Here is a 25,307-nt window from a genome sequence, read left to right on the forward strand (position 1 = left end):
GGTTGTGTTCATAACTTTTCAACTGTTCTACCTCGTTAGCTAGCAGATATATCTAAGTTGGCTAAACTTGAAATATAAAGATTAGCTGACTACTCATTATCAGGCGGGCTTGTGCTTGAGAGATTGTTTGAGACCTGTGTTAATTTTCTATAATGTCTGCTGCCAGACGTTTGTCATTATTAGTGAATGTGCATTATTCATGGTTCTGGTTAATAAATAAATGAAATATATAGCATTTTCATAGACAGACTTGAAAGCTAGATAAGTGATCATTGCAGAAAAGCAGGTTAAACTATTTTGATAAAATAATTTAATCATTAGTGGGTGTTATGGTTGTGGAAGGCTTATTTAGGCTAGGTATAATTTCACAAGCCCTAAATTCATTAGATTATTGTTGACTGTTTGAAAAGCAGTGTATTTTACCTTTTTAATTGTACAACAAAGTTTATTTAGATAATTTTTTTTGTAAAGATATATTGTGAATCGCCTATAAGTTTGAAAAAATGGAGGTATGATCTTTAGGCCATATCGCCCAGCCCTAGGACGGGTAAGGGGTAGACTGATGGAAACATTGAGACCTGTAGGACATTGAGAGGAAAGAGGTCTCTCCCTCCCTCCCTCTCTCCCCTTTCTCTGTCTTCTCATGGGCAGTGGTGCTCTGTTCCTGTCTTTCACTCAGTGATGGAAGGATGACATGTGGAGAGATCGCTGGAGCGATGGAAGCCTTTAGGAAATCATGTTCTCACTCTTGTTGATTCTCACTCCCTCCATCCCCCTTTCCCCCTACCCCCTCATTCTGCAGTGTACCTCGGTTTCTACCTTCTCTCCCATTTTTTCCTTTACTCTCTCTTCTTCTTTGATGGACTGCTAGAGGTCAAGGACTCTTTCATGCACTTGAGGTAGAAGTACCCCTAACCACAGATCTAGGATCAGATTTCCCCACCCCCAGTCCAACCCATATACATTTGGGTGAGGAATAATATCTGACCCTGTATCAGTGGTTCGGGGCATTGTCTGCTCTGGATTACACAGAGAAACTGTCAGTGTTGCGTTGCTCTTTTGTGGTCTGTCATTGACATGTTGCTACACACCACTACAAAACTCCTCTGTTGAGTTGCAGTGTTATTCCATGGTAATGATGACTACCTTTTATGTTTTGGAACACAGTAGAAATGTGGGAAATCATTCTGCGGCAGGTAGCTTAGTGGTTAAGAGCATTGTGCCAGTCACTGAAAGGTTGCTGGTTCTAATCCCCGAGCCAACTAGGTGTAAATCTGTCGATGTGCCCTTGAGCAAGGCACTTAACCCTAATTGCTCCTGTAAGTCGCTCTGGATAAGAGCGTCTGCTAAATGACCCCCCCCCGAAAAAATACGTCCTGTATTATTATTACAGCATGATAGACCGACTTCCATAGAGGGGTGTTAAGACATCATGCTATGCCCAACCAAGGCAGAGTTGCAGCTACATGCTATGGCTACATGCTATACCCAACCAAGGTAGTGGTGCAGCTACATGCTATGGCTACATGCTATGCCCAACCAAGGTAGTGGTGCAGCTACATGCTATGGCTACATGCTATGCCCAACCAAGGTAGTGGTGCAGCTACATGCTATGGCTACATGCTATGCCCAACCAAGGTAGAGTTTGGGCTCCACCGAGCCTTACAACCTCTCCACAGTCACTACAATAACAACACCTCCCCGGTCACCCCACAGACCATTCAGGAACCCTTCTCTCCTTCCCTTCTCTCTTCTCCTCGTAGTTTAGTTTACTTGGTTTATGTACTAGTACACTGTTCTCCTTTGTACTAGTGTACTTTGGTACTTGTTGTGTGCAGTAGCACAACTTAACTTTTGTCATTCGGAGAGTGCGACCCTGCCTTACACAGGAAGCGGCGCAGGTCCTGGTCCAGGCACTTGTCATCTCCCGTCTGGACTACTGCAACTCGCTGTTGGCTGGGCTCCCTGCCTGTGCCATTAAACCCCTACAACTCATCCAGAATGCCGCAGCCTGTCTGGTGTTCAACCTTCCCAAGTTCTCTCACGTCACCCCCCTCCTCCGCACACTCCACTGGCTTCCAGTTGAAGCTCGCATCCGCTACAAGACCATGGTGCTTGCCTATGGAGCAGTGAGGGGAACGGCACCTCTGTACCTTCAGGCTCTGATCAGTCCCTACACCCAAACGAGGACATTGCGTTCATCCACCTCTGGCCTGCTGGCTCCCTTCCTCTGCGGAAGCATAGCTCCCGCTCAGCCCAGTCAAAACTGTTCGCTGCTCTGGCACCCCAATGGTGGAACAAGCTCCCTCACGACGCCAGGACAGCGGAGTCACTCACCACCTTCCGGAGACATTTGAAACCCCACCTCTTTAAGGAATACCTGGGATAGGATAAAGTATTCCTTCTAACCCCCCCAAATTGTAAAGTGGTTATCCCACTGGCTATAGGGTGAACGCACCAATTTGTGAGTCGCTCTGGCTAAGAGCGTCTGCTAAATGACGTTAATGTGCCCCTGAGCAAGGCACTTAACCCTAATTGCTCCTGTAAGTCGCTCTGGTTAAGAGCGTCTGCTAAATGACTAAAATGTAAATGTAAAATGTCATGTACTTGGTATGCGCAGTATGTACTTAAAGTGTAGTAAAGTGTGGTTATATTCAGTATGCGTATTGTGTCGTTGACAGTAGTATGTGTAGTAGAGTAAGTGTTCTGTATTCCAGGCTGACTGTCTGCTGAGGGATTGTTGCTTGTTTAATTATTCTCTCATATAAAGGATCAAAGATCCCTGGCACAGTCAACCTCCTGCATTTCATTACAACTACACACACACGTGCACACACATACAGTACACTCCTAATCCTCACGCCACACACACACACACGCACGCGCATCAGTAATACCATCCATTATGTACAATATTCTTTTGATTTAGTTATGAGGTTTTGTAGTTGTTAATTGGCTATATTTTACATCGCTGTATTGTTGAAGCACTCAACATGTGGGTTATCGTAAGAATGGATTAGTTTGAACAGACCATAGAGTTAACATAGGACCTCAGGAGAACTGTGGTAAGCTAACTCCACATCCATCTTCCTGGGTTACACACTACACCAAACACAGAACAGAACACACACCTAGCGTCCGGTAGAGGGCTGGACATGGGATGTCTGACAAAGACTTTCCCCTAGTCCTCCTCTCTCTACTGTTTGTTTCTGTATGTTCCTACAATGTCATGGTGTCATCCCCAGACCCTGGCCCCTGTCTCTGTCATAATTCCAGGTTGTGTGTCCTACACTGCCCTGTATTTGATTATCTTCCTGTTTCACTTTGTTCTCTCACTGATTGGCTGCTCTGACATTCTACTCTGTGACACTGTTCTACAGCACTTCCATGATTCTATGTGCTGTCACAGCTCCCCTGGCTCGCAGCTGGCACAGAGCAGAGCATCCTGGGTATAATTAGGGTGTACCTCATCCTCCAAGGTCTGGAGAGAGGGGGCGGGGGAGAGGGGGGGAGAGGGGGGGGGGGAGATATTGAGGAAGGAGGAGAGAAAGAATGAGAAAGAGGGAAAGGTTGACAGTGTTTGGCACCTTTGGCACACACCCTCTGTAATTGTCATCTGAGCTGAGGATAGAGGAGAGGAGGATGAATGGATGGAGCAGGGGAGGGATGCAGGGAGACGTGAGAGGAAGAGTCTCAGAGATGGGTGGGGGGGAAGAGTGATTGATATGCAGAGAGAAAGGGAGAGGGGGGGGAAATAGCAAAGGGGGGAGGAAGAGGAGAGGTGGTTTGACAAGACTCGTGAGCAGCTTTAGATAGGAGAGGAGTCATGGTGACTGACACTCGCTACAGGTGGTACACCCCTATGTAAACACACCACTGTCACTGCCTACACACACACACACACACACACACCCTGCAGAGGTTCTAGTACACCAAAGTAAACATACTGCTGTCATAGTGTGTGTGTGTGTGTGTGTGTGTGTGTCGCTGGTGGAGAGCCGATACAGGTAGTAGAGCTATGCATCGTGACCTGAGGGGTTGAACACACACACACACACACACACACACACACACACACACACACACACACACTGGGGATCAATACTTTGTGCGTGTGTCCTGTTTGAGTGGCCCAGATCGATGGTGCCCCGTCCTGTAGATTGATCACCAATACTCTGCGGCTTGTATTGATTAGGAATCAGCTTAGTGAAGAGCTGTCTCAGTGCTGTCCCTGTGTTGAAGCCTACAGCACCTCTCTACTAACTGTGCTGAAGCCTACAGCACCTCTCTACTAACTGTGCTGAAGCCTACAGCACCTCTCTACTAACTGTGCTGAAGCCTACAGCACCTCTCTACTAACTGTGTTGAAGCCTACAGCACCTCTCTACTAACTGTGCTGAAGCCTACAGCACCTCTCTACTAACTGTGCTGAAGCCTACAGCACCTCTCTACTAACTGTGCTGAAGCCTACAGCACCTCTCTACTAACTGTGCTGAAGCCTACAGCACCTCTCTACTAACTGTGTTGAAGCCTACAGCACCTCTCTACTAACTGTGTTGAAGCCTACAGCACCTCTCTACTAACTGTGTTGAAGCCTACAGCACCTCTCTACTAACTGTGCTGAAGCCTACAGCACCTCTCTACTAACTGTGTTGAAGCCTACAGCACCTCTCTACTAACTGTGTTGAAGCCTACAGCACCTCTCTACTAACTCTGTTGAAGCCTACAGCACCTCTCTACTAACTGTGTTGAAGCCTACAGCACCTCTCTACTAACTAGGTTTTCTGACATGTTTCAAATCTATTTCTGAGTCCACTTTCACATCACTTTTAGCATGCAGTTTTTTTCCCAACCCAGCACTAGCTCACCTGTTTCAACCGATCAACTAATAATCAAAATCCTTTATTAGTTGAATCAGGTGTGTGAATACTAGGCTGGAACTAAAGCCTGCACACCCTGCAGCTCTCTAGAACCAGGGTTGGTGATCAGTGACCTAGGCTTTTGACTGGATATTGCTGCTGAATTACACATGGGAAATGGAAATCTTTCCTAAAACACATACTGCTCACACTGTAACCGTTTTCTGTTCTCTCTCTCTCTCCTCCGTTAATCCGTCGTACTCTCTCGCTTTGTGTCCTCTCTGTGTTCATTTCATTTCCTCCCTTCTCTCTTTCTGATGCCCCAGTCTTTCTTCTTCTCTCTGTCCACCCACTTAACTGGAGACCCCGTCTCTCCCCTCCCTCTCTCCATGCTATTCTCTCTCCTTTTTCTCCTCCACTGACTCCCTCGCTCTATCGCTCCCCTATAAAGACTCCCTCTGACGGACCTGAACTTGCCGCCCAAGACACACATCCTGTCTTTTATTTCTCTTTTTCTCCCTCTTGCGTTCTCTGCCCCCCTCATCCCCCTCTCATGTGCTCGGTGTGGAGTAGAGACCAATTAAAGTCCATCTCCTCCCCTCTCTCTCTCTCCAGGGTCACTAATTAAAACTCAACTCTTTTGTCTCTACTCTTTTCTCCTCCCCTCATTGTCTTACTTTAATAAACTCACTTTGTTTCTATCTTTTTTCAGTCTTTCTAATTCTCATGACCCTCTCACTTTGTCCATCCTCTCCTCTTTCTCCTTCTGTCATGCCGTTCTACATCCCTTTACACTCTCTCTCTTCCCTCCCTCCTTCCTTCCTTCTCTTGCTCTCTTTTCTTCTAACGGTTTTTGTTTCATCACACACTTCATCCCTCGCTCTCTATCTCAGACTGACTATCACTGCTCGACATATCTACCTCTTTTCTGTCTCTGTAGTTAACCTCAAAAATATTTTTTTGTTGTTATATTACTTAGATTGCGTCAATCAACTCTTAAGGATTCATATTCTGCACACTGGTGGACATACTGTATGGCCAGTCTGTTTTTCTCTCTCCACTAGTAGAGGACTGTTAGATATGCTGCTTCTCTCTCCACTAGTAGAGGACTGTTAGATATGCTGCTTCTCTCTCCACTAGTAGAGGACTGTTAGATATGATGCTTCTCTCTCCACTAGTAGAGGACTGTTAGATATGATGCTTCTCTCTCCACTAGTAGAGGACTGTTAGATATTCTGCTTCTCTCTCCACTAGTAGAGGACTGTTAGATAAGCTGCTTCTCTCTCCACTAGTAGAGGACTGTTAGATAAGCTGCTTCTCTCTCCACTAGTAGAGGACTGTTAGATATGCTGCTTCTCTCTCCACTAGTAGAGGACTGTTAGATATGCTGCTTCTCTCTCCACTAGTAGAGGACTGTTAGATATGCTGCTTCTCTCTCCACTAGTAGAGGACTGTTAGATAAGCTGCTTCTCTCTCCACTAGTAGAGGACTGTTAGATATGCTGCTTCTCTCTCCACTAGTAGAGGACTGTTAGATATGCTGCTTCTCTCTCCACTAGTAGAGGACTGTTAGATATGCTGCTTCTCTCTCCACTAGTAGAGGACTGTTAGATATGCTGCTTCTCTCTCCACTAGTAGAGGACTGTTAGATATGCTGCTTCTCTCTCCACTAGTAGAGGACTGTTAGATATGCTGCTTCTCTCTCCACTAGTAGAGGACTGTTAGATATGCTGCTTCTCTCTCCACTAGTAGAGGACTGTTAGATATGCTGCTTCTCTCTCCACTAGTAGAGGACTGTTAGATATGCTGCTTCTCTCTCCACTAGTAGAGGACTGTTAGATATGCTGCTTCTCTCTCCACTAGTAGAGGACTGTTAGATATGCTGCTTCTCTCTCCACTAGTAGAGGACTGTTAGATATGCTGCTTCTCTCTCCACTAGTAGAGGACTGTTAGATATGCTGCTTCTCTCTCCACTAGTAGAGGACTGTTAGATATGCTGCTTCTCTCTCCACTAGTAGAGGACTGTTAGATAAGCTGCTTCTCTCTCCACTAGTAGAGGACTGTTAGATATGCTGCTTCTCTCTCCACTAGTAGAGGACTGTTAGATATGCTGCTTCTCTCTCCACTAGTAGAGGACTGTTAGATATGCTCCCTCTCCTCAATTCACCACGGCCCTTCGATACCGTACTGCTCATGTCTGGCCCCATGTTGTTATGCCCAGAACCAGCCAGCCTTGACTGGAGGCCCTAGTGTGTGTGTGTGTGTGTGTGTGTGTGTGTGTGTCAGAGAGTCAAGTCCACATTGTACTCTTCCGACTCCCTTTTCTCCTTAATTAGCATTGTTGGGCCTCTCACTCTCTCATCTGTCTCTCTCTCTCTGTTTTTCCTGCCACTGCTCCTAGCTATATCATTACATAGTATCAGATACCAAAACAAGTAATAAAGGCTGCTGTACATTATGTTGCTTTATCATACCTTGTAATCTCTGTGTGGAATATTGATGATCTATCCATCCCTCTTCTCTCTCCATCTCTCCTCCAGGCCCACAGTTATATAGACTATCTATCAACCATCCATCTCTTCTCTCCATCCCCCTCTCTTTCTCTCAGACTAACAGTATTGTATTTTACTGTGTTTGATGGCTATTGTGGAATGTTGATGCTTCATCTCTTTTCCTCTCCCTCTTTCTCTCTCCCAGGTTGACGGGAGGTGATCTGTCCATCCAGGTGAATCTGAATGACTACCTGGATATCTACTGCCCCCACTACCCTCACCCGTCTCCCCCCAGTGAGGAGGCCTCCCCTCAGGCCCCACCAGACAGCCTGGCCCTGTACCTGGTGGCTGAGGGGGGGTTCAGGGGCTGTGTGGAGACCCAGGGGGCCATCAAGAGGTGGGAGTGTAACACCCCCCATGCCCCCTTCGGCCCTGTCCGCTTCTCAGAGAAGATCCAGCGCTTCACCCCCTTCTCTCTGGGCTTTGAGTTCCTCCCCGGACACCACTACTACTACAGCTGTGAGTAGATGGGAGGGGGTGCGTGTGTGTGTGTATGTAAGTCAATCTGTATGATATTATAATGCGGGCAGTGAAATAACTTGGGTTTCCTCTTTTCCCACTACTTCCTCTTTCTGTCTTCCTCTCTCATTTATCTCCAACCACTGGAGGAGGGAGAGAGGGAGAGGAGCAAGGGAGAGTGAGGAGGGAGCAAGGGAGAGCGAGGAGGGAGCAAGGGAGAGCGAGGAGGGAGCAAGGGAGAGCGAGGAGGGAGCAAGGGAGAGCGAGGAGGGAGCAAGGGAGAGCGAGGAGGGAGCAAGGGAGAGCGAGGAGGGAGCAAGGGAGAGCGAGGAGGGAGCAAGGGAGAGCGAGGAGGGAGCAAGGGAGAGCGAGGAGGGAGCAAGGGAGAGAGAGAGGAGATGGGAGGGAGCAAGGGAGAGAGAGGAGAGAGGAGGGAGTGAGAGAGAGGAGGGAGCAAGGGGGAGAGAGGAGGGAGCAAGGGGGAGAGAGGAGAGAGGAGGGAGCGAGAGTGAGAGAGGAGAGAGGAGGGAGCAAGGGAGAGAGGAGGGAGGGAGAGGAGAGAGGAGGGAGCAAGGGAGAGAGAGGAGAGGGGAGGGAGCAAGGGAGAGAGAGGAGAGGGGAGGGAGCAAGGGAGAGAGAGGAGGGAGCAAGGGAGAGAGAGGAGAGAGGAGGGAGCAAGGGAGGGAGGGAGGAAGAGAGCAGGGGAGGGAGGGGTGGGTTTGTGGAAGTAAAATCAGATGAGTTTTTAACTTTATTTAAATTTTATTCTTTACAACTTCTGGTTGCAGTCCAACCAAAAGGGACAAGACTGTATATAGCCATAATATGAGTTTTAAAATGTCTCTATACCTTTGGAACTTTTGATTAATGTTTACTGTTAATTTTTTATTGTTTATTTCACTTTAGTTTATTATCTATTTCACTTGCTTTGGCAATGTAAACATTTCCCAATGCCAATAAATCCCTTTGCATTGAAATTGAATTGAGAGGGAGCAATAGAGAGAAAGGGAGGGGAGAGAGAGGGATGGGTTTGTGGCCGTAAAATCAGTTTCTTACTGTTTTTCCAACTTCTGGTCACAGTCCAACTTCTGGTCGGGGGGGAGGGGAGGGAGAGAGAGAGAGAGAGAGGGAGAGAGAGAGAGAGAGGGGGGAGAGAGAGAGAGAGAGAGAGAGAGAGAGAGAGAGAGAGAACGAGAAACAAGAAAGAACAGAGAGAGAGAGAGAGGGAACGAGTGGAGAGGGGCGACAACAAAGAAACAGACAGAGGGACACCGACAAGCTATGAGGAAAAATGGAGATCAATACAGAGATGGAGCCAGAGAGAAAAAGAAAGGCTTTTAAAGCAGCGGAGGAAGAGAAGCGTGGAGGAATGACAGAGAGAGAGAAAGAGGGGAGATGGACAGAGTCTGACAGTACAGGAAGGGAGGGGGGAAAGAGAAAGAGGGTTGAGTGGAATCCACGGGGAGAGAGAAAGGGGGAGCAACAAAAGCGAGGGAAAAGGGCGAGGAAAAATAATGGATGAGAGAGATGGAGGGAAAGAAATAATCTTTACATAAATTACTATTGTGGTCTGCAGGACAATGGAGCATTGTCAGGGCATGAGAGAGCGCACACACACACACACACACACACACACACACACAGCACTGGGCCATTGTGGATGTGCAGGGCTGGAGAACACAACAATAGCCTCCTCCCCTGGTACTACCCCACTGGGCCTGGCTGGCTGGCTGGCTGTGTATTGTCCACATCAAAGATAACACTTGAAGTTTGTCCAAACGTCTGGCTGGGTGAAAGGGCCAGGCCATAGGGACAGTATAATGGTTTTAGACTGGGGACACTAGAATGGGGACAGTATAATAGTTTTAGACTGGGGAAACGACAATAGTATTAGAGCCGCTAATCGTATTAGCTGTTTCAGTCTGTGTCTCTTATAGCGATCCACACTGACAGCTCACATAGCATCCGCATCAATCAGTCTAGTGATCTATAGTCACTAGATGGCATTACTAGAAGGAACAGCATTTTCAGAACTGACGAGCAAGTAGACAAGCTTTTGTTCGGTTACGTTAAGGGTTAAGATTAGAGGTGGCTGTTTTGTTTGCATTCTCCTTATTATACACTGCTCAAAAAAATAAAGGGAACACTTAAACAACACAATGTAACTCCAAGTCAATCACACTTCTGTGAAATCAAACTGTCCACTTAGGAAGCAACACTGATTGACAATAAAGTTCACATGCTGTTGTGCAAATGGAATAGACAACAGGTGGAAATTATAGGCAATTAGTAAGACACCCCCAATAAAGGACTGGTTTTACAGACCACTTCTCAGTTCCTATGCTTCCTGGCTGATGTTTTGGTCACTTTTGAATGCTGGCGGTGCTTTCACTCTAGTGGTAGCATGAGACGGAGTCTACAACCCACACAAGTGGCTCAGGTAGTGCAGCTCATCCAGGATGGCACATCAATGCAAGCTGTGGCAAGAAGGTTTGCTGTGTCTGTCAGCGTAGTGTCCAGAGCATGGAGGCGATACCAGGAGACAGGCCAGTACATCAGGAGACGTGGAGGAGGCCGTAGGAGGGCAACAACCCAGCAGCAGGACTGCTACCTCCGCCTTTGTGCAAGGAGGAGCAGGAGGAGCACTGCCAGAGCCCTGCAAAATGACCTCCAGAAGGCCACAAATGTGCATGTGTCTGCTCAAACGGTCAGAAACAGACTCCATGAGGGTGGTATGAGGGCCCGACGTCCACAGGTGGGGCTTGTGCTTTCAGCCCAACACCGTGCAGGACGTTTGGCATTTGCCAGAGAACACCAAGATTGGCAAATTCGCCACTGGCGCCCTGTGCTCTTCACAGATGAAAGCAGGTTCACACTGAGCACGTGACAGACGTGACAGAGTCTGGAGACGCCGTGGAGAACGTTCTGCTGCCTGCAACATTACATTTTTTACATTTTAGTCATTTAGCAGACGCTCTTATCCAGAGCGACTTGCAGTTAGTGAGTGCATACATTATTTTTTATTTATTTTTCATACTGGCCCCCCGTGGGAATCGAACCCACAACCCTAGCGTTGCAAACGCCATGCTCTACCAACCGAACTACATCCCTGCCGGCCATTCCCTCCCCTACCCTGGACGACGCTGGGCCAATTGTGCGCCGCCCCATGGGTCTCCCGGTCGCGGCCGGCTATGACAGAGCCTGGATTCGAACCAGGATCTCTAGTGGCACAGCTAGCACTGCGATGCAGTGCCTTAGACCACTGCGCCACACATCCTCCAGCATGACCGGTTTGGCGGTGGGTCAGTCATGGTGTGGGGTGGCATTTCTTTGGGGGGCCGCACAGCCCTCCATGTGCTCGCCAGAGGTAGCCTGACTGCCATTAGGTACCGAGATGAGATCCTCAGACCCCTTGTGAGACCATATGCTGGTGCGGTTGGCCCTGGGTTCCTCCTAATGCAAGACAATGCTAGACCTCATGTGGCTGGAGTGTGTCAGCAGTTCCTGCAAGAGGAAGGCATTGATGCTATGGACCGCCCGTTCCCCAGACCTGAATCCAATTGAGCACATCTGGGACATCATCGCTCCATCCACCAACGCCACGTTGCACCACAGACTGTCCAGGAGTTGGCGGATGCTTTAGTCCAGGTCTGGGAGGAGATTCCTCAGGAGACCATCCGCCACCTCATCAGGAGCATGCCCAGGCGTTGTAGGGAGGTCATACAGGCACGTGGAGGCCACACACACCTACTGAGCCTCATTTTGACTTGTTTTAAGGACATTACATCAAAGTTGGATCAGCCTATAGTGTGGTTTTCCACTTTAATTTTGAGGGTGACTCCAAATCCAGACCTCCATGGGTTGATAAATTTGATTTCCATTGATAATTTTTGTGTGATTTTGTTGTCAGCACATTTAACTATGTAAAGAAAAAAGTATTTAATAAGATTATTTCATTCATTCAGATCTAGGATGTGTTATTTTAGTGTTCCCTTTATTTTTTTGAGCAGTGTAATATATGCCATTTAGCAGACGCTTTTATCCGAAGTGACTTAGTCATGCGTGCATACATTTTATGTAGGGGTGGTCCCAGGAATCAAACCCACTGTCCTGCAAGCGCCATGCTCTACAAACTGAGCTACAGACGACCAGATAGTGACGACTGTGTTTCTGTCGCTTAACTCTGACAGCAGCTGCCAAACAGGAAACACCTTGACTCCCACAATCCATTGAGTCACCTTTGACCCCTGTAGTGGTTGCTGTCTGGCTGGAGTTTCCAAATGGAAAACCTTTTCTCTAGTTTCTTTCATACCAACTGAATGCAATCCAGCGGAGTTCTGCTGGTTGGTGAATGGTGAGACATTATATGGTGACATGTTCTATATTATTGTCAAATACACTACATGAGGGGTTGGGCAGAAAAGCTCCCAACACTTCAGCACATACCTTTACTGTAACAAGACAACCTTTCTCTCTCTCTCCAGCATTGCCTACAGGGGAAAGCTCCCCCCTGCCCTGCATGAAGCTGCGAGTCACAGTGTGCTGTGAGCCCAGTGAGTAAACTCCTCCTTTTTTTTTTTTTTTTTTTAGTCATTTAGCAGACGCTCTTATCCAGAGCGACTTACAGGAGCAATTAGGGTTAAGTGCCTTGCTCAAGGGCACATCGACAGATGTTTTTTTTTTCCCACCTAGTCGGCTCGGGGATTAGAACCAGCGACCTTTCGGTTACTGGCACTATGCTCTTAACCACTAAGCTACCTGCCGCCCTTTTCCTCTGACTCTCTCGCTCCCTCCCTCCATCACCTCTATGGGCTCTTCTGTGTGAAACCAGTATGTAGACCCCTCTAACCCCTATGGGCTCTTCTGTGTGAAACCAGTATGTAGACCCCTCTAACCCCTATGGGCTCTTCTGTGTGAAACCAGTATGTAGACCCCTCTAACCCCTATGGGCTCTTCTGTGTGAAACCAGTATGTAGACCTCTCTAACTTCTCCCTCCATCACCCCTATGGGCTCTTCTTTCGTTCTATCACAGCTAGCTGGGGTTATTCCTGCTCTTCATCCCTCTTCCTCTTCCTCTAGCTGGGGTTATTCCTGCTCTTCATCCCTCTCTTCCTCTAGCGTGGGTTATTCCTGCTCTTCATCCCTCTCTTCCTCTAGCTGGGGTTATTCCTGCTCTTCATCCCTCTTCCTCTTCCTCTAGCTGGGGTAATTCCTGCTCTTCATCCCTCTTCCTCTTCCTCTTGCTGGGGTTATTCCTGCTCTTCATCCCTCTCTTCCTCTAGCGTGGGTTATTCCTGCTCTTCATCCCTCTCTTCCTCTAGCTGGGGTTATTCCTGCTCTTCATCCCTCTCTTCCTCTAGCTGGGGTTATTCCTGCTCTTCATCCCTCTCTTCCTCTAGCTGGGGTTATTCCTGCTCTTCATCCCTCTCTTCCTCTAGCTGGGGTTATTCCTGCTTTTCATCCCTCTCTTCCTCTTCCTCTAGCTGGGGTTATTCCTGCTCTTCATCCCTCTCTTCCTCTAGCTGGGGTTATTCCTGCTCTTCATCCCTCTCTTCCTCTAGCTGGGGTTATTCCTGCTCTTCATCCCTCTCTTCCTCTTCCTCTAGCTGGGGATATTTCTGCTCTTCATCCCTATCTTCCTCTTCCTCTAGCTGGGGTTATTCCTGCTCTACATCCCTCTCTTCCCCTTCCTCTAGCTGGGGTTATTTCTGCTCTTCATCCCACCTTACACCTTTGATTTTTCTCCGCCACCTCATCTCTTCCTCTTCCTCAAATGTAAACATTTGTGATGAAGGGCATCCTTTCTTCATCATTCTCCTTCTCCCTTTCTCTTCTCTCTCTACCTGGTACCTCTGCACATTGACTCAGTACTGCTACTCTCTGCCTGTATGTACAGTACATATCTACCAGGTACCCCTGCACATTGACTCAGTACTGCTACTCTCTGCCTGTATGTACAGTACATATCTACCAGGTACCCCTGCACATTGACTCAGTACTGCTACTCCCTGTACTGTATATAGACATGTTATTTTCTACTCTGGATTTATTCCTTGTGACACTATATATGACTCCTCCCCTTTTCCCTCTTCATTTTCTGGAGAGTTAGTCAGAGGACCTGGGCAACTTATGGAAGCTCTAGCATCTTCTTTAGCCAGCGTGTGTGTCAAAATAACATTTGTTCATCAGTTCAACAGCAAGCTCTCTTGCTCTCTGTCTCTCTCTGTCTCTCTCAAATTCAAGCTGCTTTATTGGCATGAAAAACATTGCGTCAATATTGCCAAAGCAACAATGTATACAATATATATTGTAATAAAATAATGAAGAATAATATAAAAGGCAGCAAATAATAATACAAAGAAAGAAAAAAATAATAATAACAATAAAATGTTAACAGTCAATAGTAGAAATATAATAAATATAAAAGGCTAAACATGGAAAATGAAACTATAACTAACTTATAACAAACTGTAATCCTCACCATTACATCAGTACTACAACTACCATCATCATTACCACCACCACCATTAAACTTCTCTCTCTCTTGTTTTACTCTACCTCTGGTGTGAGTTCCCAGAGTTGTTCTAACCCAGAGCCTTCCTACTGTAATGTTAGTCTTCCGGTCCACTGAGCTGCCTGTTCCTATTCTGGTCGGCAATGTTGCCCAGTCACTGTGGGAATGCCTCTACACGCTACAGTTGAAGAGACGTGTGTGTGTGTGTGTGTGTGTGTGTGCACGCTTGTGTGTAAGAGACGTCTGTCCCAATTCCCATCACATCCCAGTGGAATGGGCAGGAGGGCTAAAGAAATATCCCAGTCTCGTCTCAACGCTACAGGCAGGGATATCATTAGTTAGGTGTGTGTACATCTCTTCTCTTCATAGTGTTTATCATCAAGCCCAGAACCAGGACATATATTATGTTGTATATATTCTCTCTTCTTAAATGCTAACTCTATTCCAACGAGAGAGGGGGGACATTTCATCTGTCAAACTAGAATGAAGGTTTGTGTTAAGTTCTAATGGTCCCATAGTTGTTCACTAACAACACTCTGGATAGTGTTTCTGTGGGGAACAGCAGCAGTAGTGTTTCCCCTCTGACTGTTTCCTTCCATTGCTGCTGTTTTTCAGACTGACTGAAAATATGTAAAGCGTTTTATATACAGTATATATTAACTCATTTACCCAAATTGACATTATTTTCAGTCTCTATTCCTCTCTCTCTTTCTTCCTCTCTTTCATTCTGTCTCTTCCTCTCTGTTCTCTCATCCTGTTCTCCTAGTGAAGCTAATCCAGACAACATTTCAAGAGCCCTCTTCTCTCTGTCTTTTTCCTCTCTCTAGTCTTCTGTCGTTCCTGAAGTGGCACTAATCTCCCTCTCTCTCTCTCTCTCTGTGTCTTCTCCTTGTTCACCATCCCTCCTTTTTATGATCTGTCGCTACTGGAGCAAAACTAATCAAGGCTTCATCCACTACCATGTATTTCACTCCCTACATCCCTCCCTCCTTCACTCTCTCTCCCTCCATCCCTCCCTCCTTCTCTCTCTCTCTCTCTCTCTCTCTCTCTCTCTCTCTCTCTCTCTCTCTCTCTCTCTCTCTCTCTCTCTCTCTCTCTCTCTCTCTCTCTCCTTCACTCTCTCTCTCCCTCCATCCCTTACTCCTTCACTCTCTCTCCCACTGTGCTCCCTCCATCCCCATGTCTCCCACCCTCTCTCTCCCTCCATCCCTCCCTCCTTCACTCTCTCTATCCCACTGTGCTCCCTCCATCCCCATGTCTCTCACCCTCTCTCTCCCTCCATCCCTTCCTCCTTCACTCTCTCTCTATCCCACTGTGCTCCCTCCATCCCCATGTCTCCCACCCTCTCTCTCCCTCCATCCCTTCCTCCTTCACTCTCTCTCTATCCCACTGTGCTCCCTCCATCCCCATGTCTCCCACCCTCTCTCTCTCCCTCCATCCCCATGTCTCCCACCCTCTATCTCCCTCCATCCCTTCCTCCTTCACTCTCTCTATCCCACTGTGCTCCCTACATCCCCATGTCTCCCACCCTCTCTCTCTCCCTCCATCCCCATGTCTCCCACCCTCTCTCTCCCTCCATCCCTTCCTCCTTCACTCTCTCTATCCCACTGTGCTCCCTCCATCCCCATGTCTCCCACCCTCTCTCTCTCTCTCCCTCCATCCCTTCCTCCTTCACTCTCTCTATCCCACTGTGCTCCCTCCATCCCCATGTCTCCCACCCTCTCTCTCTCCCTCCCTCCATCCCTCCATCCCTCCAACGTATTATTTTGTCACTCTTCTTCTTCATCTCTTTTCTTTGTCTTTTCTATCTCACCTCTGTATCTCTCCATCTCCTCTCTGGCCACTTCTTTACCAACTCTCCCTCTTTTCTTTTGTTCCCCCTCTCCCTCTCTATCTCTGTAATGCAGGGTCTGTTCTGTAAATGTGTTGGGATGAGGATACATGAGGAGAGAGCAGGATGAGACTGAGATGGATGAGAGGAGAGAAGTTTCTCTCTCTCTCTCTCTCTCTCTCTCTCTCTCTCTCTCTCTCTCTCTCTCTCTCTCTCTCTCTCTCTGCCTGTCCATTAGTGGTTGTTTAGTGCAGCTGTTGGTGTGCTCCCTGCGGCAACGCCTCACACTCTCTCTCTGGTTCCTTCCTGTAGAGGTTCCCTTTTATCTAACAGGCAGTGTGGCACATACAGTGTTTGTGTGAGGGCCCAGTGATGGCCGCTCCTGTCCTTAAGCTACAGCCTGTCTCTGGCTGCTCAGGATGCTTTATTTCCACTGAGTCTCTCTCTCTCTCTCTACAACTCTCTTGCTCTCCCTTACTCTCTCTACAACTATCTCTCTCTTTACAACTCTCATGTCTTTTTCAAACAACAACCCGTGCTCTGAATGTATGTTTCAGGTGTTGATTCCCTGTAGTTGGGAACACACACACACACACACACACACACACACACACACACACACACACACAGGGACCTGAAGGACAGAGCGGTGACAGAGAGAGAGGGTCCATCAGGTACACTGTCATTGTACCAAGGTCACCCAGCACTCTGTGGTGCCATCCTCTTCTCTCCTGTGTCACTGTGTGTGTGTTTATCCACTCAAATTAACCAGTACTCTCCTGTGTGTGTGTGTGCATGTGTCACAGGCCAACTTTTTCTCTAACTCAAATGAACTAAAACAGCTGTAAAGAGAGCAGGGCAGGTAGGACATGGTTGCACGTGACACAGGAAGCTCCTAAGGTCTGTGCTGGGAGTAATTAGTCACTTTATCTATGTTCTTCTCTCCCTGTTGGTGTCTATTTATTAGATTCAATTCTCTTTGGATATCTTGGTTCTGCAGACTGCTGAATGACATTGTAAATGAACAGAAAGTCTGTAAGTTTGACTCTACTGTAAATTTGAATCTACTGAAGTGTCCCGGTGAAAAGGGTCCCCTACCCACTCCAGTTGAGCGGTGTCACGGCAAAAAGCCCTCTTCCCCAATTCTGCTGTGCTAGAACAGTGTTGCATCAGACACGACCTTCAAAATCCGCATAACCAGAGCGGTGTCACGCTGAAACAGCTCCCCCTGCAGCTCCACCTTTCTTTCCTCCTTTCCCCCAGCAATCTTCTGCTATCCTCCTCTACTCACCTTTCTATGAAGACGACTTCTCCAAACATGAAGTCTGCTGTTGTTCCTCACCCTCCTCTCTCTTTCCTTCTCTCTCTCTCTCACCCTCTCTCCCGCTGTGTGAAGCCGTTATAGACGTTCTACTCTCTCTAATTGATTTCCCCTTTCTTTCTCTTCCTCTCTTCTGTTTCTCCCTCCCTCTCTCCCCTGCTGTGAACAGTCCATCGCGGTCATTTCAGGTTGCAGTCCCCTCTCTGTTTTTTTCACTTCTTTTGCGCTTTTTTTCACTTTTCTTTCAAAATGTCCTTCCATCACTGACCCCCACTATTCTGAATACCTTTGTGCCCCCTGCCCACCCTTCCGAACACACACTCACACACCACTCGTCTACCTCTCTCTCCGACTTCCAACTCGACACTGAAAGACTAACTTTGACCAACTTTCTACCGTGTTTAGATTTTTCTCTCTTTTTCGGCGAGCGGGTTTGGAATGTATTTTTTTGCTCAGGAAGATGGCTACCTACCTTTAGTCACTGTGTTTATAAAATGGCGGCGTGGGGGAGGGAGAGGTGGAGTCAGGGAATGGTGTCTCGCTGCAGTTCTCCGTCTGGAGACACACACATCCATGCGTGCTCACATCCACTCACTCACACACACAGTGGGTCTCTCTCTGCAGTGCAGTGCTGTCCTGAGACGCATGCGACCATGGCAGCCATTTTGGGGTAGAGCTGGCCGTGACCAATACACCACAGTTATCTACAGCATACATGTAGTCATTCACACATGCACATTCATACACACACAAATTCACTTAATCACATACAACAGGGACATGGTTTTACAAAAATGTTAACCTTAAAATGAATCAATTATAACATGAATTAGTAAATAATAATCTTAAGAAATGACTTTGTCAAAGCAACAAAATAACTAGGGCTTTACAATGATGGTGGAAATTGAGAAATGTTGGGGTTAAGTGGGTTAAAATATTCTTAGAAGTCACAGAGGATGCCAGAGGGACATGTCAAAATGCTGAATTTTGGCACTTTAGTTTTTATTAAAGATGGACTATGCAGAAATCGCTCCTCCATTTCCTGGTTGCTAAAATTCTAATTCAATATCTTTTCCATAACCAAAAAATATTGTATTTTCAGCTGTTTGAAGCTGATGTACAAAACAGAAAGTAAAAGACGCAAAAACTAAACTTAAGAATGGGAAGCATAGAAATAACACACGTAGAACAGATCTAGCGCTTCTTAGACTTAGAATTTCTATGTGAATTTGGGTGGGTCGTCCAAAAAGTTACATGTTGCAGCTTTTAATATACAAATCAGTTTTGTTGAATTTTCCATGTGGTCTATATTAAAGGGCACTTCATTTATTATATCAGGCTTTTAATATTCAATATTTCTGCACAATTTCTGCTTGAAATATCAAAGGGACGCAAAAGGCACTCATTTTGTAGAACGGCCTATTCATTATCAGTGAACAAAAAATTATATTTAGTCTTTCAATTATTTGACGTATATATATTTTTTGACGATTCAATATTTAATTGTTTATGCAGACTTCCGGTGATCTTCTTGAAATGGCAGCATAGTTTGGTATAGTATTACGTTTATTATTAAACATAGTTATAATTACGCAGAATAATTTTAAAGTCGGCTATTGATGTAGGCATTAGGTCAATGCGTACATTTCAAAATCAGTTAATGCACTTTCATTTCTTAATTTAGTCTTTGAGTGTGCACTTGTTTGTTGCCTTTGATGTAAATAGTTTGGTATGTTCTGTTAATTGTATTTGGAGAATTACCTGATAAAACCTCTACACCTTATTTTCCTGGCTTTATTTTGGCTGTTTTTATCTACTCGATTTAGACATGAAAGGTTGGATTGTATTAATATAATCATTTTTTGTTTGTTATTTCATAATTAATAACTAATGTTACAAAACAGAAAATGGAACAGAAGTGATGTGTTCTGTAACGTTCATAGTTTTGATGCTTTGGACACAATGCCATTTTCACATTTTCTTCTGGTTAACATTAGTGCTCACTGCTCGACACACACACACAGTGAGAGGCCCGGTCACAGCATGCTATTTAATGCTTCGTTAACTCTTTGATAGTTATTTCTTCGCAATATGAGAGGTTTGTTAAGCCCCTCCCTCATCAACATGGAAGCCTCTTTGACTTATAGTATGTCCCTGACTATAGACATAACAGAATATCACACCTATAGATACCTTAGTCAGGCCCTAATATCAGACCTAGAGATACCTTAGTCAAGCCCTAATATCACACTTATAAATACTTTGATTCCACACATTCACAGAGACACACACAGAGAGAGAAAAAATTATGTCCAAGCTAAGCATTTGATCAGTGAACAATCTTGTGAAAAATATACGTTAGACATCATGTACACACAGTCAACTGGAAAAGAGTTTAATTACAACAATCTCCTCCCCATTTTCTGCTCCTTTTCTCCCTGTACCACATCTTTTCCCCCTCTCTCTTCTCTATCCATACTTACTTTTCTCCCTGTACCACATCTTTTCCCCCTCTCTTCTCTATCCATACTTACTTTTCTCCCTGTACCACAACTTTTCCCCCTCTCTTCTCTATCCATACTTACTTTTCTCACTGTACCACATCTTTTCCCCCTCTCTTCTCTATCCATACTTACTTTTCTCCCTGTACCACATCTTTTCCCCCTCTCTCTTCTCTATCCATACTTACTTTTCTCCCTGTACCACATCTTTTCCCCCCCTCTCTTCTCTATCCATACTTACTTTTCTACTTATTTTTGCTCTTTCTGGTATTTTAGCCTTCTCTCTCTCGCCCTCTCCACCTTCCTTTGCCCTCCAGCACCCATCCACCCATCCACCCCTCCCTAACTCTCTTGTTCCACCTCCCTCTCCCTCCATCCCTCCATTATTTCCTTTTAGTCAGCCCCCCTGCTGAGGGAGTGACACCCAGACACAAACACCCCTCCCTCCTCCGTCTCCTTCTCTCCCTCTCTCCGCCTGACCTTCTTACAATCTTTCCTTCCCTCCCTGCTTTTCTCCGTCTGTTTTTCTCCCAGGTCTTTTCCACCTCCACCCGTTTCATTTCCTCTCCTCTGTCCTCTTCTGTTTCTCTCTGTCATTCAGACTTTTGTTGCTGCCTTTCTTTTTCTCTTTTCCCCTCTCTCTCTCTCTTTTATTCCTCAGCTCGCTCGCGCTCTCTTATTCCTAATCTCTCTCTCTCTCTCTCTCTCTCTCTCTCTCTCTCTCTCTCTCTCTCTCTCTCTCTCTCTCTCTCTCTCTCTCTCTCTCTCTCTCTCTCTCTCTCTCTCTCTCTCTCTCTCTCTCTCTCTCTCTCTCTCTCTCTCTCTCTCTCTCTCTCTCTCTCTCTCTCTCTCTCTCTCCTTGGCTCAACATTATCTTCCTCCCGACTCACTTTCTTTGCTCTTTTTTCATTCGACCTTTAAGATAATTTGCATTGGGGACATATTTTAGGGTTGCGCAGTCATTTTTCATGGCATTTGGCTGTGAGTAATGGTAAATACCCTCCCCTAGTAATTTTTTTGTTGTTGTTCCATGCAAGTGAGGACGTAGTTTTTTGGGAAACTTGAAAATGACTTGAATAATGAACTTTATTTGTATTCCTCCTCTCTCCCTCTCTTCCCCTCGCTTAGCAACCGAAGGATCCAAGCAGAACAAGCAGGAACAAGGTGAGATACAACTGCACTCATTGTGTATGTTTGTGTGTGTGTCGTATGCACAGCATTCCCATTGGATGGTATTGATGAACTGCTAATTCTCTCTCTCTCTCTCTCAGGTACTCCAGCTCTTCACAGTGATGTGTGTTCAATGAGGACAGTTCCTCTTTCTCTCCTCCTCCTCACCCCGCTCTTTAACTTTCTCTCTATCTAACATCCCTCTATTCAAGCTGACCTCCTGAGTATCTACCATGCCCACTGTAGAGATGGCCTGCCTCACCCACTCAGCCCTTTCTTTAAACTAGCCACACCTCATTGGGAGGCCAAGTCTTAAATTCAGACCCTACGTTGACTGCAGTAGGGTAGACTTCAACACCACATACACACACACTCCAACACCTCTGTCATTTCTGGAGTGTACTAATCTTTCTCTTCTTGGTCTCCTCTTTTCTCTCTGTCCACTCTCTCCTCTCGTTCCCCCTCTTCCATCCCTCGCTCCTGACTAAAGCTCCCTCTGAAATAGACTGGCACTAATCTACCATCAAAGCTCTCATTCTTCATTTCACACCTTTATCCTCTCCATCACTCCATCCTGTAGACTTAATCTATGTCCAGTCTCTCTCTTCCTCTCTCTGTCTCTCTCTGAACATAATGAGCCTGCTGAGCCAAAGTGGACCATCCGGACATTGTTCTGTTAAATTACTACTGAGAGGACCAGACTTGGAGGTGACTGGCTGTCAGAGTTGACTGCTTCTGAACAGAACCATGTTTTTGAGTTGACATCATTGGATTTGGAAGTCCAAAGTGGGACCAACTTTTAAAAAAACACAGGAACACCAAAAGTTGTCCAAACTTTATTTAAAAAGTTAAACAGTGACGACACTGCCTAAACCAGGATATGCTGTGTGCGTGGAACCCTGGGAATGATGAACTGGATATTGTGACTGGTCTGCTACACCCTCTACTGGGATCATACTGGTTAGACTGGTCCAACTGGTCTGTAACACCTGACACTCTGGGATTGGAGAATAGACCCTGCTACTCTGTGGTCGTAATCTGACCATATCTGGGATTAACTGGACTGTTTCTGGTGGTTTACCTCTGTCTTAAAAGGCAATCAAAAGGAAACACACTGAGGGTACCGCCTCACTTCACCTCACTTCACCTCACATGCTCCAAACCACATCGGCTGATTGGCAGATGCTCCTAACCAACCAGGTGTGCAGGTATTTAGACTGTCTGCTGAGGATTTAACCAGGCGAGGCCCTCCTCCAATGAGGAGAGGCCTAAAGCTGGTGTTTATGTTTGAATAGAGGAATAGAGGTTCTTGTTTTAGCGCAGTAAAGACTCTGCTTTAGGTGTTTCAGTTAAATATTGATGTTTTGTAGAGGTCCAGACATGTGTTGGCATCCATTTGGATTATTTGAAACATTCTGAAAAATCTCTTAATTTTTACATGGCTGAACTTTTTTTATACAAATGTTTACACGTGTAGATTAAACCAGATTGCTGTTGCTTAAAGCGCTATCAAGAATAACTAAAGCTCTTTAGTACAGGTTACCCTGTATTTTTTGTTATAAAACATCAATTTTGTATAATCTGTTCATTAAACAAATGGCATAAACAAATTCAACTTTTATTATCAATGCAATTTAAATTCATTAACTTGATTTTGATTGTGTCATATCTTTTATCTGTTGGTTAGATATATGACATTTATGAATTTATTAGTTTAATGCAATTTCATTTTCCAATCACAAAAGTAATATCAGGGAACAATATACATGTTTTGTTTTCAAAAGTGAGAGATATAACTGAAATTATTCTTATTAATTTAATCCCACAAAAACAAGTGTATATTTAATTAAATTAATAATTCTGATTATTTGCTTACCTTAATCCAACATTAATCATTGACAGTTTACCTCCGTTAATCTTTCTTAAATACAGGCTTTTCTGGGCTGCAGTTTTTTCCACATTCTAATGTTGTCTTTGGTCACAGCATTTAGAAAACAGCGTTTTCTTTCAGAATAAATATGTTGACTATTAGTTATGCGTGTAAGCACTTACTCATGAAGAGGAGTCTAGTATTACTTTGCATACACTTTTGGATACCAATATGCTTTAAATGACAGTTAAATCATTTTGTTCTAGTCTACGCAGGTTATTCAGGAATGTAATGATTATTCCAATGGTGTGAACACTGATGTCTGGAACCTTGTTGTATAAAGCTGGTGCTCCCAGATTGAGTTTATTACAATCAGTTCATAGGAAAACATATTTGGTTTTTTGTTTTCACATTTTAGTGAAGTATGTAGCATCTTCTATGAAGAACGAACTGCAATCTGAGCCCTTTTTTACAAGGCCAGACAACAAAATAAAGATGATTGCAGTAAGACTTGAATTTTCTTAACTTCGCTATTTGTGGATTTTCCTGGTTTATTTGTCTTCATTCTTGTTTCTTTGTTTTACTACAGGAAGTCCTATAATCAAGACAAATTTAGACAGTATACACACACATACAAATACACACCTTTATTTATGGAATACAAACATAGTATGTTCATAATGAGACCTCGGAGACTTCAGATGACCTTGTGGTTTGAAAAGCCATTGTAACCTGAGAAACCCAACGGAATATTGAGCTGAGTTTATATTTTATGTACAGTCGGCAGAACCCTGATAAGACTGAGACATTGCATACTCCTGGGAGTACTTCTCGTTCATACATCATAGCTCGTACATCTATACAGTATAATATGTACAGTAGTTATTTATATTCCTATCATGACAGATATGCAACAATGAATACAGTAATATGAGCATTTGTTTAAGATACACATCTAAATAACCTATACATTTGCGCAGTTGGGCGTGCCGCGACCGTTAGACCCGATGACGTGTTTCTGCGCATGAGCTTAGCTAGCTAATGTCGCCATGACATCGCTTACAAGTGTGATCAGGGATTTCTATTGGAGAAACAGTTTCTGCCCATCTTCATACTGTACTATCTTTGGCCTATATGTTTGAAAATACATTTCCATTTATGTCGGTTTTAAATTATGGCACCAGATATCCAATATCCCTGGATACGATGGCTAATGCCTCTTATTGCATGGTTTATGAACTCACCTGATTTGTATTTATTATGGATCCCCATTTGTTCCTGCCAAGGCAGCAGCTACTCTTCCTGGGGTCCAGCAACATTAAGGCAGTTATATACAATTTAAAAAAAATACGTTTCATAACACTTTACCCAATACATTTAGTGTGTTCCCACTGATGACATGTTTGTCACAGATAATACATGCTCTTTAGGACTGGTTCTGGGTTTGACCTTAATACATGCTCTTTAGGTCTGGCTTTGGGTTTGACCTTCACTTAGCTTCCCCTGGTGGCTCTTATGGACCATAGCAGTTAGTATGGAGGGCACTGGTTCAACACTTCATAGATGTAGTCAACACTTCATGGTGTAGTCACTCTCATTGTGAAGCTGAAGGGAATGTCCACCTTTTAATGGACAATAATGTTTTTCTAATAACATTTCATTTAAAATGTTTATCTTCCACTTCCAATTTTCATACCACCTTCAAACTCAGGGCAGACTCCTTTCTGATTTCAGAGAGCAGTTTGACCACAGGATGCTGTTTCTCTTGTTCCATGTGGATCAAAAGACTCTAACACTAAGGACTGTGCCTGTCTTCTGGATTATGTGCTGCATGTACTTCAGACACCGGTAGAGTAGTGCTGGGGTGAGGGGACATTCATCCTTTAGATTTATTTTGTGACCCCAGGAACCTTCAACCATTGGGAGTAACTTCCACAAGATGTTTAAATCCAGAGGAAGCACCTGCTTTAGGATTGTGAAGTCTTTATGGGGAGACTTAATTATGCCAATGGACGCCAGGGCTTTTCTTAAGAATACCCAGGGAAACTGGAAACCCAGGGAAACTTGTATGGCAAACTCTGTGTTGGTATTTTAATCCTTCCTCTGAACGAGGGTGCTAGGTACATCTGCAGACGGTTGGCAAGTATTGTGGCAAATATTTTGTATTTTAGGTTAAGTGACATATTGAATCCCACTGGTATTTTCTTCTTCCTGAGTATTTCATTGTAAT

At 45.2% G+C, this 25,307-nt stretch overlaps 1 protein-coding gene across 3 annotated transcripts in view; it reads left to right on the plus strand.

The window, feature by feature from the left end:
* The window catches only part of LOC121542716 (ephrin-A4), a 44,571-nt gene extending 20,995 nt beyond the window's left edge, over positions 1–23,576 (plus strand). For 2 of the 3 annotated variants that reach the window (XM_045208386.1, XM_041852221.2), the window contains 4 exons: positions 7,556–7,869; positions 12,354–12,422; positions 21,166–21,201; positions 21,309–23,576. In XM_045208386.1, coding sequence (XP_045064321.1) covers positions 7,556–7,869; positions 12,354–12,422; positions 21,166–21,201; positions 21,309–21,403 — 514 coding nt within the window. In that variant the 3' untranslated portion in view covers positions 21,404–23,576. The remainder of the gene's footprint in view (positions 1–7,555; positions 7,870–12,353; positions 12,423–21,165; positions 21,202–21,308) is intronic. The other variant, XM_041852222.2, reaches the window with a different exon arrangement.
* The last annotated feature ends 1,731 nt before the right edge of the window (positions 23,577–25,307 follow it).

Source organism: Coregonus clupeaformis, chromosome 28, assembly GCF_020615455.1.
Source record: "Coregonus clupeaformis isolate EN_2021a chromosome 28, ASM2061545v1, whole genome shotgun sequence".
Classification (NCBI taxonomy): Eukaryota; Metazoa; Chordata; class Actinopteri; order Salmoniformes; family Salmonidae; genus Coregonus; species Coregonus clupeaformis.